General features: G+C 34.7%; 1 protein-coding gene across 12 annotated transcripts in view; it reads right to left on the bottom strand.

Annotated features, from left to right (window-relative positions):
* The window catches only part of gdpd5b (glycerophosphodiester phosphodiesterase domain containing 5b), a 96,698-nt gene that overhangs the window by 53,605 nt on the left and 24,145 nt on the right, over positions 1–18,948 (bottom strand). For 7 of the 12 annotated variants that reach the window (XR_222296.5, XR_222297.5, XR_011006479.1 and 4 more), the window contains exon 2: positions 9,144–9,318. Coding sequence is in view for 5 of the 12 variants with exons in the window: in XM_005157742.5 (XP_005157799.1) it covers positions 9,144–9,260 (117 nt within the window). In the remaining 7 variants the exon portion in view is untranslated. Of the gene's footprint in view, positions 1–9,143; positions 9,319–18,493; positions 18,574–18,948 lie in introns of all 12 variants that reach the window. The other 5 variants (XR_012390905.1, XR_012390907.1, XM_005157743.6 and 2 more) reach the window with 2 other exon arrangements.

The raw sequence follows: 18,948 nt of genomic DNA, 5'->3' as shown, positions 1-18,948 counted from the left end.
ACACACAAATTTTTTTAATGCAAAATCTAAATTATAAAAGCAAATCATACAATTTATGAATATATTTTATTTTGATACCAATTATGATTATAAATTATAAAAAAATAAAACAAATCTAAATATTATTCACACATCTATTACAACTTTGTCTAACATCATGCTCATCAAGGCTATGGTGGAAAAAATAAAAAGAATTTTGATTACTATTACTATTTTTTAAATACTTTTTTGCTTTAAAAAAAATGCAATAAATAAATACTTTATTAGGAGGTTGCCAGGTCTTTGCTAAGCAATTGCTAGATGTTTTTTTATGGATGTTGTAGTTTGCAACGAATTTTCAAACTTATATCCAGACTGATTCTTATATATAAACTTATAGAAACTCCAAATAATGGAGTTTACCTAGTATTGTATGACACTCCCCGTTTCGTAATCGACATGAATCAGTAATGATAAGACTCCAACTTTATCTTGGTTTCTCTGACAACCATCTCTCCTGCTCCTTTCAGCAACATGACCACGGTCAAAATCTGTGTCACCGATTTTCAACACAAAGTCTTCTCCTTTCGCTTCAGTCTCATCTTACAGCCTGATTCTCTGACAAGCAATTGTGTCCCAACTTTCGTCTCCCACAGGGACCTTTACAGAGAACATATCTGAAAGCAACAATGCTCTAAGGCAATTATCTCTCAGAACAAAAGTAAACATTTAATAAATGCACCTTCAGGACTTTTAGTAGCTTAATTAGCATAATTTAAAACACACACATATAAAAGACTGAATTACACTTGTTTGTTTTTGGTCTCCACAAATGCTTGGAGACATCATGGAAAAGGAAAATAACTAGATGGTGTTTAGTAGCATTTCACTCAGTGACATAAGAAAGAGTACACAGAACATAAGTACACATTCCCACAAAGGCCATTATGAGGCTATGCCATCATAAGTTGTAAAAATAACCCATCAAAAAGGCTTTAAGACCAAGCGGAATCCTCTGTTAGCTGTTGCTTCAGTGTGACTTCAGCTAATCAGTTTTGACCAATGCGAACAATTATTGTTCATGATTAGTCCTACATCCAGCTGTGCAAGAAAACATACTATCTGACATAAGTGAATCATCTTCCATTACTGACCTAATGTAAGTTTTAAAATAGAGAAAACATTTTACAAGTAACTTTAATTAAATCTTGGACCTTATTCTTAAAAGAAAAAATTACCAATAAAAAGGTGTGAAGCACCAAAAGCGGCCCGTTGTAAAATAAATTTAAATATTAATTTGGTTATTGTTGTTATCCATGAATATTCAAATGTACCTTTTTCAAGAGGGACTAGAAAAATCATGAAGCTCTACATTATTATTATTATTATTATTATTATTATCAACATCATCATCATTCATTTTCTAGTTGGCTCAGTCCCTTTATTAATCCGGGGTCGCCACACCGGAATGAACCGCCAACTTATCCAGTAAGTTTTTACGCAGCGGATGCCTTTCCAGCCGCAACCCATCTCTGGGAAACATCCACACACACACACACACACACACACTACGGACAATTTAGCCTACCCAATTCACCTGCACTGCATGTCTTTGGACTGTGGGGGACACTGGACCTCCCGGAGAAAACCCACGCGAACAAAGGGAGAACATGCAAACTCCGCACAGAAACGCCAATTGAGCCGAGGCTCGAACCAGCGACCTTCTTGCTGTGAGGCGACAGCACTACCTACTGCGCCACTGCTTCGCCATCATCATTATCATCATCATCATTATTATTATTATTATTATTATTATTGTTTGTTATTTGCCTGATGAATGACAATAGGCTACAGTTTTTAATTTTTAAGCTTTAACAGATTCTTATTTTTTCCTATGTAATAAGTTTGTATTTAAAAAATAAGTATTTGTTCACATTTCTTGATTCTAAATCTTTAGGAATTATTTTTGGTACATAAAAATGTGTGGTTATGATGACCACTCGATTTATTTATTAATAGATATTAAATAATTAAATAGAAAATGAAGTAAATAACTTCAAAAAGGTCACATTTTTGAGAAAAAAAAAGAACCTCCCCTTTCACCAGGCTGGCTACAGGCCTGATATTTGTATTTTAAAAGAATCAAAATAAACGGAGAATTCTAAATTTACTTGAACATTTGACATAAATGAGGTCACCATGCTATAAAACATCCAAGAAGTTTCCGAACACAACATTTTCACGTTAGTCAGCTAATATTGAAGTAAATCTGCCAAAACGACAGGATGTGAAAGGAGCAAGTTTATTATGTAATATTCTCACTGAACTCCACCTTCACTAAAGCTTTTACATCACTGCTTCGCTAACAGTGTAGTAGTAAAAAAAATAAATAAAGGAAGACATAGGTCTATGCAGCCCAACAATAAAAATGCTCTATAGAAAACAAAAAGCTGTGTTGCATATCTTGTGTAAAAAAAAAAAAAAAAAAAAAAAGTTGCATTAGCCAACATTAGAAAAAAAGTGTATCAACTATCAATGAAAAGTGTAAAACTGTATCAATTTAGTTCCAGACTGTGTCGGTAAGAAATTGTCTATTTTTTGGCCTTTTACAATGGATTTGTCTTCAAACAACTGCTGCATGATTAATTGGAATGAAATCTAGATCACAATTCAGCAAAAGCCGCGATTGTCTTGCACATCTTGTCAGAGATTCTCTTGCATTTACACAAATACACTACAGCCAATTTAGCTTACCCAATTCACCTATAGCCCATATCTTTGGACTGAGTGGAAACTGGAGCAAACTCAAAACTGGAGAAAACCCACACCAAAACGGGGAGAACATGCAAACTCCACACAGAAATGCCAACTGACCCTGCCGAGGCTTGTATGTGTGTGAATGCGAGAGAGCAGCCTTCTTGCTGTGAAGCAACAGCGCTACCCACTGCACCACCGTGCCACAAGTAGTACATCAAATCACTGGAAATCAAACACCGGAATATTAAACTGCTTCTACTGAATAAAAATAACTATTGAACAACTACAGAATCATCTCATAAAATGATTGATTTCAAACTATTGATTTAAATTACGAGGTAAGATTGGGGTAAACGTATGCTATTAAACATGCTATTTTCACATGCTTTCAGATGTAGCAGCAACACAGAGCCTTAGTTTACAGAGAAGCGATGCAAACAGCTGGCAAATTGCAAAATGATTATCTCAGATTTCAAAATCATGTTGGTTAAATTGTCTGTGATTTTTGTGTAGCCTAAATGGTCTGATTTTTGTGTAGCTTATATAGTGAACTATAGCTCTGTGCAGCAAACGCGGCTACATCTGAAAGCAGGTGCTAAAGATTTACAGCGGATTACACAGCCAGCTTTACTGACAAAATATGAATGAAAAATTGCCATTGATTCATTCAGCCCTACGAGACATAATTCAAAGCAGGATTTAAATTAATAAAATGCTGAGTATAGACCGGTTTCTCAGAACACAAAATTACCCATTATGCTTTGCGTGTATGCGCAAGGAGAATGCTGAGAACTTCTGGTCGGCAGCTGATGCGTATAAACGGTCACCTTTGGACAGCTTTGAAATGATAGTTTTAATCTATTTTACCTGCTTTTATCATCATCTTTCAACTAATACTGTTGTCGATCAGCGCCACCTCCTGGACTGATCATTTAAAAAATGGATTTAAAAATCTAATAGGATGGGAAACAACTGTCATACGGCATCTTCTGATGTTTAAATGAAGATTCGTCGATGGTAAAGTCAACAGTTTTTCTTTCTTTCAAATATATAACCAACCCAAACAAATGTAATTCTCCAAAATGTTTGACACACACACATAGCCTACTGTACTGTCCCATTAACACACTGATTTAATAACTGTGACAAAGTGAAAATAGTGACATTTTGAAATGACAGAAAAAAAAAACTGTGGTAAACACAACACACTAAATTAAACATTAACGGCTCGCGATTGGAATGAACAGCAAATTAGCCAGAATATAATTCAGTGAAGTATTGCATGTGTGTGTGCGCGTGTGTGTTGAAGAGCCGCTAAGCTAACAGCTGACAGGCCGGGGAACAACACACACAAACACACACTGTATTTCTGACTGCAGACACGTGAACTAGGAGAACGTTTTTCTCTCGCGCTTGAACCACATGACAGATTAAAACGGCATTAACATGCACTTTTCAATGTTGTGGGTCACAAAAACACTCCGTAATCCATGCAAAACGCTATTGAAATACGTTTTCGAAGCGCAAATTACCAGTTGTAAAAGCTGTAAACGGAAGTTCTAAACATTCTACCTGAAGACGCTAGTCGCTATGGCGCCCTCCTTGTAGCTGCCAAGAAAAAGGTCTATAGATGCGACAGTAATGTTACGCCACACAGCTGTGAGTTACAGTTATTACATGGTTATTACTACTTTGTTATTATAGACTGTTTGCAGTGTAGTGAGTATTAGTGGGGATGGCACTGTCCCCTCACAGCAAGAAGGTCGCTGGTTCAAGCCTCGGCTGGGTCAGTTGGCATTTCTGTGTGGAGTTCGTATGTTCTCCCCATGTTTGTGCGAGTTTCCTCCGGGTGCTCCGGTTTCCCCCACAAGTCCAAAGACATGTGCTATAGGTGAATTGGGTAAACTAAGTTGTATATAGTGTATGTGTGTGAATGGGAGTGTATGGGTGTTTCCCATTGACGGGTTGTAGCTGGAAGGTCCTCCACTGCGTAACGTGCTGGATTAGTTGGCGGTTCATTCAGCTATGGCAACCCCAGATTAGTAAAGGGACCAAGTCGAAAAGAAAATGAATTGATGAATGAGTATTAGTGAAGTGGCTTTCACACCAGATGCAGAAAGTGCTGCACTATAAAACGTGTTTGTCAATGCTGCATAATGCCGCATAATGGCATAAAAGCGTAGCAGCAAAGCACCATCAACTTGGAGCCAGTTGAGCAGTTCATGACCCCTTAAATCTAAATGCCATATATATATATAGGACGTTTGTTAATAGTATATACCACACCTATTTGACTACTAAAGAAGGCATAAGCTAAAAACCTGTATTCATCGACTTCCATAGTGGGAAAAACAAATCGATGGTTACAGGTTTCCAGCCTTTTTCAAAATATCTTTGTTTGAGTCCAACAGGAGAAAAACTCGAACAATTTTGGAACAAGTAACGGGTGAATAAATGATGACAGAATTTAACGTTTGGGAGAACCAGTCCTTTAATTTTACTTCTAAATAAAGAACAAATAAAATAACTGTATTGTGAGTATATCAGGGCCATAAAGCTGAACTATCTACAGCTGCTGAGCTAGTTAGCAGAAAAAAAGTAAGCAGAATACAGACCTGCAATGTTTTGATTAAAGTCTTCTAAAGCAGAACGTCCCCCCTCGTGGACTCTTGTCCTCGCTCACTGCATTAGGCAATGAGGATAATACCGTTTGTTGGCAGTCTTCAGGCAGCTCTTTCAACACACATAAATAACATCACAACTCCCCCGATGCTCAGCGCATGTCCTTTAATTAACTGCATGGAAGTGATATACTAGACAAAAAGTGCTTTTACTCATAAAAGACTGATCCTTACTTACTTGTACTGGATTGTATTGAAGCTTACGCGAGGAAACCACAATCAAAAAGACCCTCAGAAAGAGGACTATGGTTAATATGGCTGATAATTAATTAATTCTCGGTTGCTGAGGTTGATTGATTTTATGAACATCACCTAAATACATTAAAGTCTGTAAGTCTCTAATGAGCGGTTCACTCTCCCTTTTGTTTTATAATCAATTTATGCTCATTATTCTGTTCATTTCACATGTATACAGTAAAAATGTTCATTCAAAAACATTATAAAGAGAAAAGTTTTACTGTCAGTGGCTGACACTTTAATGTCCTGGAGTTTCTGAATAACCTAGTGTTCTCATATTGACACATCAGCACTAATGTCTATGCATTAAACAAAGAAGAATAAACATATCTTGATTACAGATAAAGGACACCCGGGACACAGCTGGATATGGGCTAATGAATGTCTGGCCTGACCCTATACTGCACAGTGACCCACAGTGACTAATCTGAACTTTGATCTTCTCAAAGTATTCTTGGAATCGATGACTCCTCATTTGACCCGTGTACACTTTCAAAACAGTCAGCAAGTGTGTATGTTGTTAAGTAAACATTACAAAGCTAAGTGCCTTTCTAAAGTAGGGGTATTTGATGTCACTGAGCACTAAATAAGATGATCCTTGTATGAGGGACTCCCATTCTAAAATGTAAAAGTTTTGTGTATAACGTTTGTGAATTTGTGAAACATTATATTAGAAATGGGACTTAAGTATTTTGTTTAGTTATCACTGTGTGTGTGTATACACTGTAAAACCCAAAATGTTAAGGCAACTCAAACAGTTTGAGGAACCCGATTGCAACAAGCCATTTGAGTTTAAAAACGTATCTATATGAGTACTGTGCACTTTCAGCATTTAAGTTGTGCGAGTGTAATGAGGTATTTAATTAACTCATTACCTTCAACACGGAGTTCATAACTCTTTTCAAATGAGTAGAATTAACGTTCAGTAAATATTGAGTTAACTACACTCAATTTATTTGATATTTGATCAGGGTTGGAGCTGAACTCTGCAGGAAGGTAGATCTCCAGGAACAGGTTTGTGCACCGCTGATTGTTACATGCCTGGGGGTGTTGCTCTGTTGTTTGCTCCTCCCCTTTCCGTTTTTATTTGCTGTCTGCTGTTCTTCTAAAATCTATGTGTTCCGATTGGCTCGTGGAGTTTTACGAGTGGATCAATCAGAAGAGGATGGGAGTCAATTAAGAGCTTCAGTGATGACAGATTGGGGGGATCCTTGTCTCTTGTCACTGCTCTGTCTTTCCGTGTGACATGTGCCTGTCCTGTTCTCTGGTTCACTTTAGTTTTATTCGTTTTTTTTTTTTATTAGTTGTACATTTATTCAGAACGTTCAAGCTAAATCTGCTTAAATCTGTTAAATGGGAAGTGAAAGTGAAGTACGTCAAGTGACTTGCATTTTACACAACCCAAGTTTATTCTCTGTTAATCCATCAGTTCGGAAGCAGGTGCTACCATTTTTATGTTTTTTCTAGTGAGTGCAGTTTAGTGAGAGGCGTGTAATGCCGAATGTTGTATTTTTGGATTTATCTTATGTTATTTAGAGGTGGGGAGTGTTTAGTTAGTGGGTGTTTAATTTATTTTCTTTGATTTGGCACCGCTTATTTTCATTCCCTCTATAAGGTTTGATGCAATTGATTTGTCTGGTTATTTTGTATTAATTGTACATTATTTTAAATTAATTGTAAATATACTTTAGTTGATTCATTTTTTTTTCTTTTTTATCTTAATTGTAAATTAAGCAAACCACTTTTTGCAACCTATGTTGTCTGTGTCGATCCATAGCAGCTAATGTCATTTAATGTCTCAATTTAAAAAATAATGTTTGGGTTATCTATTTTCATCCTCCGAGCCACACAAGGCGTAATACTGTATATTATACTGCATTTATTTCCAATTGTATTTATTTAAATCGACTGTTTTAATCTATGTTTTATTTCAATTCAATTAGGATATTATTTAGTATCCTATTATTTGAATGCATTTCATTTATTTGAAATGGATTTATTTATTTGAATTTATTTGAATGCGTTTTGTAAATATATTTTACACTTATAATATTTGTCTCAAAATTAATATTAATTATTTTGTTTATTAATTAAATTAGAGATTGTTTTTTTTATTTTTTTATTTCTCTATTAATTTCTATAGATTCCCCATCACTGTCCTGAGGCCCCCTAATGTTCACCACAAACCACTTTAAAAAACCCTTCTCTACAGGACAACAGATAGCATAGTCTGATTATATGGAACTAAATGAGTTTAATGACCCTTTGCTGATTTTGAATAGTTCAAATACCTGAAAAATTATTAAATGACTCACATCATCAAAGCGATCCATCTGACTGACATGTAAAGCAACCAATTGCTTGTTTTGATGAGCAGCATGTTTAATGGAGTATAAATGCAATGTTGATGTCCTTAAAAGACATTAATTCATTTTCCTTCAGATCAGTCCATACTTTATCAGGGGTCGCCACAGTGGAATGAACCACCAACTATTCCGCCATATGTTTTACACAGGGGATGCCCTTTCAGCTGCAACCCAGTACTGGGAAACACCTATACACGTTCACATTCACAGATGCACTCATGCACTATGGCCAATTTTGTTTACCCAATTCAATTATACCGCATGTCTTTGGATTGTGGGGGAAACCTGAGCACCAGGAGGATATCCAGGTCTATAAACAACTAAAATGTAATTTTTTTTTTTTAAAACTGGACAGATTTAGAAATCATCTGCTGCAATCTACTTTTTATTTTTAATTAGACTTTAGAAAACCTAGTATTTAGTTGATCATAAGCATCAGTTGTCACTGCTGTAAACACAATGGCTTACTTTTTCCATGAGGCGAAGTCCTGACATTAATTTTAGTCAGTGTGACATCAAAATTGAAAAGCATTGTTGTGCTTTAGGTGAACATTTAATCTATGCAATTTAGTACGCTAAAAAAAATTAGATTTAGTATTCTTTAATTAAAGTCTGACCTTTTGCTTCTGTGTTTGGAGCGGTAGTCCTCTATTGTAGTCAGTTTAAGGGCTTCAGCCACAATATTCTTAACCACGCCCCTCCTACCATTAGTTTACTATGAGTGAATGATGCGCAAAAAGCAAAGCCCCGCCCAATAATTATTTTGAGTCGGAAGTACATCAACATACTGAAATAAAGTTCTCAACAACTTCAAGTTCAGCCGAACCTTGAAAAATGCTAAATCCTGTAGAATTTATCCAATCAGATGATGACTGTTTCCATTTTTGTGTCACATGCTTCAGACATTCAGCCAGTGTACAAAAAGTTTGATGCTGAAACTAGTCTAGATGAATGTGTGGAAATCTCTCTCTCTATCTCAAAAAAAAAAAAAAAAAAGGCTCAGGTCAAACAGCATGTATGCGATGAACTAAAAGAAGTCACATGTAAAATATTAGCTGTGGGATTTGAGCTCTAATAAACCCTTCAGATCACAGCCAGATGGTTAGACGACGGGGAAACTCACCTTGGTGGTGTCATCATGTGACCGCTGGTAACGTTTCCAGCGGCAGCCGTAGATCCCGGTTAGACATGACAAACACAGCTGTCTCTCGTAGACCTGTAATGGTTGGTGCTTCACCATGCTCCTTCAATCCAGACTCCAACCCGCTTCACTATCATCCCAATGACCGCCAAGGACCCTGTAAAAAAAAGACACACAGAGCACTGCATAAAACAAACAGCAGATTAGCATTGGCACCATGTGACACTTCAAATGGCTGACATGTCCATAAATCATATGAGGGGTGGAGTAAATAACTGAGAGTCCATTTCTAACATTGCCACAGCTCTGGCTGTTCCAGATTTGGTATATATCCATAATTGTGGATAATGGTTCTAGATTATTTTTTGTTCTTAACCTGTCTTTCAAATTTTTACTACAAATTGTTTTATCAACAGTGATGCATTAAATCGATTAAATGTGACAGAAAGGAAATTGTTGCAAAAAAGAAAAAAAAATACTTTAAACAAATGATGTTCTTTAAAATTTTAGAACTGAAAATTTTGAATGGTCTTACAAGAGACGGAGAATTGTGATTTTATAGCCAAATCAGCTTCTCTGGCTATGTCATGGCAAAAAAAAACAGATCAACTTTACCACACTTTACAAATACCACTTTCTGTAATTCTAAAAATATATTCTAACAATTAAAAGTCATTAACAGCAATAAATAATATACAAGATAAAAAAATAAAATAAAATAATAATAATAATAATAGTAATAATAATAATAATAATAATAATAATAAGATAAAATTGAAATAAAAGAAAGAAACATTTAAGGTTTACTTTTGATAAAAATTGTACAATATTGAATGGTCTCACAAAAAAAATATATAAAAATTAAAATAAATAAATATATAAATGTGTAAAATTTTCAACACTGATAATAAAAAGAAGATGTTTCTTAACTGTCTGGTTAACTAAAAGATTTTGGAAGAATTGTGTAACCGTAAAGAATGGATTTTTTTTTTTTTTTTTTTTGAAAATTCAGCATTACATCACCAAAATAAACAGCATTTTAAAAAGTTAAACTATAAAAGGTATTTTATATTGCAATTAAATTTCACAATATTTTCATCACATTCGTAAGATTGTAGGAGAACGATTTAGACTCATTTCTGCCTGTGGATCCTATCAACACATGAAAACTGCCAGCAGAACAGTAGTGGACCCTCAACCTCTCGTGTTCATGTGTGTCAGGCACCAGATTGCCACTGTCCCTGTAGTAATCACTGCTGAATAACCCTGAAGAATAAACTCACATTCTTGCAGCCTCAGCTCAGAGATTTTCCACTGCTTATCAGTCTCCGTGTGAGAGGGACTAAGCCTCTGCAACCCTTATCAGGAAAACCAGGGCGGCCCTGGCCTCAGCCAAAACACTGTCATCTAATGAGACAGCTTTTCATTTGCACAAATCCAAGCACCATGGAAAAGCTGACAGAGATGTGCTGTCTACATTGTCTATTGTGGGATCTCAGCTATAAACCTGCGAAAAAGTTTAATACTTAGGAAATATGTTTACAGCATTCTTCTAAAGTTTAAGGTTAGAACTGTTTTTGAAAAAAAAAAAAAAAGAATACTTTTTAATGAAGGAGTAAATAGTTAAAGCTTTAAAAATGCTATTTCAGTTCTTTTGTATTTTTATTTATTGAAGAATTCCTGAAAATATGACTTTTTTCCCCAAGTTAAATATGGCAGGCTGATCTATAGAGAAATAAAGCAGTGTTTAAAAAATACATAATAAATGATCTGAAGTAATTACCAGACTGCCTCTCATGAGGGTCACTATATTCGTAAGTGTGATACTAGTGGTGCAAAGTAACATATACAAATACTCTAATTAGTGTAATTGAGTAGTTTTTCTCAGGAATTGTAATTTGCCAAGTAGTTTTAAAAATGTGTACTTTTACGTTCTCTTCAGTACAGTTTTAGTGCAGTATCAGTACTTTACGCCACTACTTTCCTTCAACTTGCAGTCACTATTTTATTTCTTTCATGTCTATGGTGATTGGCTAAAGTAGAAAAATCAGTCCTGCGATTCCTGTCCAATCAAATCGCACACAGAAAGTAAATTGCGTCATACTGAACAACCTCAAGTCATGGGCGTTTAAAATGCAGCAAACATTTTGGAAGCATTAACAATATCCAAGAAGATGTCCAAAATCTTTACACGCAACGACCCAGAGACTTTTTATAGACTGCATGTCAGTGATGAGGAAATAAAGGATGTCAGCTGTATGATGACTGAAATCACTAAACCTTAAAAAAAGCCTTAAAAAAAATCAATAAAATGTATTTAATAAAGAATGGAAGGGCCAAATGAAGGAAGGACCAAACAAGGAATGGAAGGAAGGACCAAATGCATAAAGGAAGGATTCAAGGAAGGACTAAACAAACTAAGCAAGGAAGGAAAGAATGAAGAAACGAAGGAATGAATGAATGAATGAATGAATGAACAAACAGAGGACCTAATGAAGGAAGGAACAAAAATATGAACAAATTAAGGGAGAAATGAAGAAAGGGTCAAATGAATGAAGGAAGGGATTGAAACGAAAGAAAGAAAGAAAGAAAGAAAGAAAGAAAGAAAGAAAGAAAGAAAGAAAGAAAGAAAGAAAGAACAAAAATATGAACGTATTTGAATGTAAAAATATGAACGGATGATTGAATGAAATATTGAAGGGAGGAATAAAGGAAGGACCAAATGAATGAATGAAGGATTCAAGGAAAGAACGAGCAAACGAACGAGCGAACAAACGAAAGAAGGAATGCATGAACAAAAATATGAACGTACGAACGGATGAATGAGTGAAATAATTAAGGGAGAAATGAAGAAAGGACCAAATGAATGAAGGGTTTAAGGAAGGAGGGAACAAGCAAAAGAAGGAATGAGTGAACAAATGAAAGAAAGGAATAAACAAAGGACCTAATGAAGGAAGGAACAAAAATATGAACGTACGAATGGATGAATGAGCAAAATAATGAAGGGAGGAATTAAGAAAGGACCAAATGAATAAAGCAGGGATTTAAGGAAGGTAGGAAGGAAGGAAAGAAGGAACAAATGAATAATTGAACAAAGGACCTAATTAGGGAGGAACAAAAATTTGAACGAACAAACGGATGAATGAGCGAACGAATAAAGGGAGGGTAAAACGTAGGAAAGAACAAATGAACAAAGGATGGAATAAACAAACAAATTAATGAATGAAGGAAGGACAAAACAAGGAAATGGAAGGATGGTTGGAAGGAAGGAACATATAGGAAGATCACTAAATGCACTACAGAATGTTACGTTTACACATCCCTGCAAAAACTGCATGTAAACGCATCCACTTTTCACAGTGTAATACTCTTCAGTACTTTTAAAAAGGGCTACTTTTTACTCATATTTTAAGAAACATTTACAACAGATACTTTTACTCTACTTGCACTACATGTTTGGGCAAGTAGTGATAATTTTTGAGTATGATACTTCAGCACTCTTTTCACCACTGCGTGATACATCATATCTCAGAATACCTCCTCTGCTTTTTTGTTTAATGCATCACTGGTGAGTGCACCCTAACGGTAATCAGGGACACCAGGGAGAGAATAGAGATCAGCAGCAGTCTTTCATGTGCACTGCACTGCTGGGAGGCATATCCGGTAATTAGGCAGCTCAACAGAGCAATGGGAGTTAGTTATATCACCCTTAAGTCCTCATGCTAATGTGCATGAACCCTCCACCAGCTTAAGAATGAACATAACTGGACACTCAATATTTAACTAAACAACATGTAATATGAAAGTTATGCCTTCTCATTTCAACGGTGATAAACATTCAAAAGTTACAGTGGTCTTGAAGCAATTGTGGTCTTGATTGCAATGATGGAAGTGGTTGTCATTATGTCATGATTATACATTTGAAACATACATTAAGTTGTCTGATTAAATAAGTCCCCTACGAACGACAACTTGTAGTGCTACATATTGTGGCTGGCAATAACGTAATGTGTATGTCTTGTAACCTACAGTGTTTTGGACATTGTACATTTACATCACTGTAGTTTTACATTTAAGTAAGAGCTAAATTAGTTTTCCCAAATTGCACTCTAAACTTGTTTCCAGTTCCCGCAGTGTGAATATAAATTGCAGGTGCTTCTGCACATAGTTCTAGACAAGGGTTGTTTCGATACTATTATTTCATATTACGATGAAAGATGATTTCTTGGATTTACACATTTTTTTTTTTTTACATTAGGTGGTTTTAAGCTATCTATTTGGGCTGAATTTGAACAAACAAATTAAGTTGAACATTATTAAATTAAATTTTTTTGTTTAAATTCAACACAAATAAATTGTTTGCAACAGTTCTGCATGCAACACTTTTTCAGTGAAGTAGTACAGCGATACTGTAATTCATAACTCAAAATCTATGAAAAAAAGATAATTTTCAAAAATATATACATATATTTTTTTAGAATAGGTCTACCTGAATTTAATTCATAATTCCCTTTTTATTAAAAAAAAAAAATATTTGGACAACACTTCACCTAAAATGTATGTTCTTTTTGTTTTGTTTTCTAGATTATTGACCAACAACAACAAAAAAACATTAAAATAAAGATACAAATAATTCTAAATGAAATTAGTTACAAAAAGAGCATTTTCCCAACAGAATTAGTGCTATATGAACTGGTCAAAATTGTTTCAATGTTTCCTGTTGATATTTAGGGTTTTTAATCTATTGTTTTTTTTTTTTTTTATCTTATCAGGCACAATTTTAGTCCATGTACCTGGCATTTTAGGGTCACACACGGGGGGTTAAACTCTTGTACTAGTATCAGATAATCTGTTTTAGCAAAAAAAAATGTCATACACTGTAAAACCCAAAAAGTTAAGGCAACTTAAACCATGGGGAAAGCAATTGCAACAAATCATTTAAACTCAAAAACTAATCCTGAGTACTGTGAACTTAATCCATTTGAGTAAATGAAGCAATTTGAGCACAATAAAACCCAACAAATGAAGAGAACTCAAACCATCTCAGTACTGTTAAACCTAATGAGTTAAGGCAACTCAAACTGCTTGAGGAAACCAATTGCAACAAACCATGAGTTAAACAAATCTATAGGAGTATTATGAACTTACTCCATTTAACTTGAAGTAATGAGGTATTTAATTAACTTGTTACCTTCAACAATGAGTTCAAAACTCTTTTCAAATGAGTAGAATCAACTTTCAGTAAACTTTGTGTTCCCTACACTCATTTTGTTTGATAAAGTTAATGATTGGGTTTTACAGAGTATTTTTGAGGGAAATCTGAAAGCTGATGTTAAAAATCTTAGCTTTTACAAGGCAAGTTGAAATATGCTTTTTCAAGGGTGTGTTAATTGACAAATGACTTATTACAGAACCAAAATAAAATTCAAATGCTCGTCTTCATTACTGTGAATTAGTTGTCAGAGTTTAATTATAAAGAAAGCAATTATTGTTGCACTCCCATGCAGAGAATCCATTTTGGAGAAGTGCTGAATAATTAAGCATCGTCTGCATTTAATGCTGGGTGTGTGGCGGATCTGTGAGGAGGAGAATGGACATCTATAGTGCATGTGGAATAATTATAGGGTTAATTTGATCTGCCAGACATGACAGAAAGGCTTTTTACATAATTTTAACATTTGCGTGCCATGACACATTTAAAATTAACCGTTCAAAAAGAACCATTACTCCATGAAAGTAAAGCATCATGCATTTATTCATTAGTATATACCCAAAAATTGCTCAATAAACAAACAAAAGAGGTCAAAAAATGATCAAGGTTGGTTACAGTTGATTTGAAATGCAGGCATCTGCATGTTATGTATTCAAAAGAACCCTCTCAAAGGGAAACATGCTGTTACACAAGACCTAAGTGAAGACACAAAACTCTGCCTTCTCATTAAATATATCACCTTTCTGCCAGGTCAGCAATTCTCTTAATTATCAGGTGAGAGAGAGCAGTTAAACAATGACTAAACACTTTGGGAAGAACCAAACACTCACTTTTAAACCCTGTTTTGAACTGATTTTAAAATGCATTCAAATCTTAATAAATGAAATTGTAAATAAGCCATAAGTCATTGTTGGAGTATTTTTGGTTTATACTTTACTCCAAGCTTCTTAAGGTTGATTTATACTTACACCTGCCTCCGTGACTGTGTGCGCACATCAAGAAACAGACAAGGCTTTTATACTTGACACGTCAGATGGATAAACAGAAGCAGGAAGTTTACGGAACTACGTCATTTTATTAATATCATTTAAGATTTTTAAGCTAATTATTTTTTACAATTTATTGTAATGATTCTAACGATTTTTATAACGATTCAAGATTTTTAAAATCAAACTTTGTTGAATCACTTGCTTTTGTTCATATCTCGGACAGTTCTACCTAACAATTTAAAGTATGTTAAAATATTAATGACAATAGAACAAGGGTTGGTTTGCAAATATATTTTTTATTATGGCAATAATAAAAGCCAAAAAATGTACACCTACTAAAAAATACTGATGTTTCTTTTTTTTTATATAGATTTAGCCCTTTCTACATTTCACACATTACTGTCTGGCTAGTTTGTGTCCACTACTTATATGCTAAAAAGGCAATACTAGTCTTCCCTGACCCTTAGCACCAATAAAGCATAGATAGGGCATCAGTATATTGCTAACCGATAGATCCAAATATCCTTTTTCAGTCAAAGAAATAATCTGTATTTTAGTTTTGTAACTAATAAATAGTTTTAAAATGTAAAATTGTAACATCAATGTAAAACCTATGAACGGTGGAAAAACTAAATCTTTAATTGTGTATTAAAATCACCTGGGTCTACACTTTTGCATGGCCTCTCTTTCAGTTTCAACAAACTTATCGGTCAAGTTTTTCTAAACTTTCTAAAAAAAACTTTCTTCTTTCCCATGGCTGTTGCAATTTATAGCTAAGAATTATTGGTGATCTGATTATCACTAATAAACTATAATAATCTATAAACACGCAGGGACAGATCATAAAGGTGTATGTACAGTTGTACCAGTTTTAGACAAAATCTCTTCAAAGTGATTCATATTCAGCTCAAACTTAATGCAGTGCAGTGTGAACTGTTAGCTTGAGTCTCAAAAATGCTGTGCACTCCACCAGCCGAAAATCATGTTGCGCAAACCTCCGCAGGCACTTCGATGATGTCACATTCACGACACACACTCAAGAGAACTAGAGAAAGAATAGAGTATAAATCAGCCTTTACTCTACAACAAGTCTCTTACGACCTCAACTCCAAAGAGATTTTGTAATATGCAGTGAAACCAAGAATCTGTGGTTTGCAAATTCTCATACTTGTATTTAAGTGAATTTAAGTGTAGAAAAAAAAGATTTCCAATTTTTCACTGACAAACTGAAATGAATTTTGTAAATTTAGATGGCTGAAACGTACTCCAAAAAAGTTGGGACAGAGACTAAATAAAAGTGAAAAAAGGTTAAGGCATATCCAATTTCAACAGTAAGCAGGTGAACCGGCCGTACATCAGGGCTTCATGTTTGTGTATAAAATGAGCATCTCAGTCTTTTCAAGTGAAGCAGGATCATGGCTTACTTTGTGACAAAAGTCATTAGACAGTTTTTTTAGGCATTTGAAAAATAAGTAAAGCCAAGTAAACAACTTTCATGCTTCTGGGATGCAGCAAACCAAATGATACAAATGACTGGAAATGTGTGCAAATTTACAATTGACATGGAGGCATATATTGGAAGTATAGAGAAACATGTACTGCCATGTTGATGACGTTTATATTAGATCAAGTCTCGTTCTGTGCCACAGCATTGTTTGGTAAACACAGAGTAAAAGTGCTAGACTGGTCTGTCTGCAGTCCAGATCTGTCTGTTATTGGCCATCAGGAAAAATAGAAACATAATGATCACTTTTGAGCATCTAAAAGTTCTAAATTATGTCAGACTGAGCAAAAGAATTCCTTGTAATTGCTTATTAGTTAGAACACTCATTTTCCAGATGATTAACCATGGAGTAAAAACTTTATTTCATTGGATTTATGTTACGTCACACACATGCAACATTGTGGTGTTGCAGCTATCAAAATCATAATTGGTTAATATTTATCAAATAATATTTATTTGCTTACAGAAAACATTGGAAATCTTTTCTTTGTACTTTTTTTTTTAATAAAATAAATTTAAAGAGAAGAATCAGCAAATCCCATATTCTTTATTTCTACAAAATGGTCGCAAATTGTTTGAGAATTTGGGAAGTAGGTTTTCCTGAAAAAATATCATACAAATGTTATGGGGATAGCTGATTGGATTAGATTTGTCCTCAGACTTAGACTATATACAGGAATCAGAGAGTGAAATTCAATACCTTTTAAAACCTTTTTTAAGACTCTTTCCTTACATTTTTAGATACATAACCACTTTTGAACCGGAAACACTGGTGAGATTTTAACTTGCATATTTAATAAATAAACATATACTATACTATCTAAAATAATATTCATATACTGAATACAAATCTATTAAATCTAGTTAGTTCAGCAGATTGGCGCCTATAGAGCTGCAGAAATAATGGTGATGCCTTGGAAACAATGTTCAATAAACTACAGAAAGCCGAATGTTTACTTCAGTAAAGCATAAAAACACATGCAAAGCCAGAACCTGCGAGAGAAACTCACACATTAGGCAATCATTGCTGCTTAGCACTACTAGATGACTCTTGCGCTATATTTTAGGGATATGACATGGGCGAGATTTTGAGAACAATATTCCTTTTTTGCTGCTTCATTTCCTTTTGCCAGAAAAACTGTGAAAACAGCCTCCATTAAGGGAAACAGTTCAGCAGTTTGAATCTCAGACTATAAAAGGTTGAGTTAAAAAGCAACCTACTATTTCAAAAACAACCAATCTATACTGTGTATATATTACTGACAGTCTCATAAAATGTAGACATCAAAACCAACTTAAAGAAGTTTTACGCACAAGGTCTGTTGTGTTCGTCAAGAGTGTAGCGATGTATAAAGAACAGCTCTTACAGAAGTTATTTATTCATTTATTTATTGTCATTGTGACAATTCCTAAATTTGTTTTTCCACCTGATACAAATTCCCAATTGTCTGGATTACTGTTAAAATTACTGGATTTTGGCCACACAAGATTGGCCCCAATTGTTCACCACATACTTGGAGCAAATTACTTATGGAACTAAGACTAGTTAGTTAAATAGTTTACAGCCTGGGGACTAAACTAAACAATCACCCGGTTCATTATTTAAGACGTCAATAAAATGTCTCACCAAATTGACCATGGTGCAATGTGTCCGCAGGCAATTCAGACCTCCTCAAGCAGCAGCGCAACAAATGACTGCCATCTGTCCTTGACAAGTGAAGAGACAATTGCAGAAAATGATAACAATCACCTCTTCGCCTTAGGAAAAAGTCACAGACATTTCATTTTTATTCTGTGGTAAAATGTCCAAGCTAATCGATTTACAGGACAAAGGTGTTGCATTTTACCACAGGATGAGACAAATTGCTTTCTTTAGCTCGTCTTATTCTTCAAAGAGAGTGATGTTCAGAATAACAGATGGTTAAAAGGGAAATAGTGTATTATTTTACAAATACAGACACCATATGTAGCATTAATTACTGCAAAAATAAAATGGACAGGTAATATGATTCAGTTTGAAAACAGATTTTAACAGATACGCTAGCATCTAAGAAGCCCAGGGTGCAGTGTAGCGTGTTTTTT

Source organism: Danio rerio, chromosome 15 (assembly GCF_049306965.1).
Source record: "Danio rerio strain Tuebingen ecotype United States chromosome 15, GRCz12tu, whole genome shotgun sequence".
Taxonomy (NCBI): Eukaryota; Metazoa; Chordata; class Actinopteri; order Cypriniformes; family Danionidae; genus Danio; species Danio rerio.
This window is presented reverse-complemented; position numbering and strand designations above follow the sequence as displayed.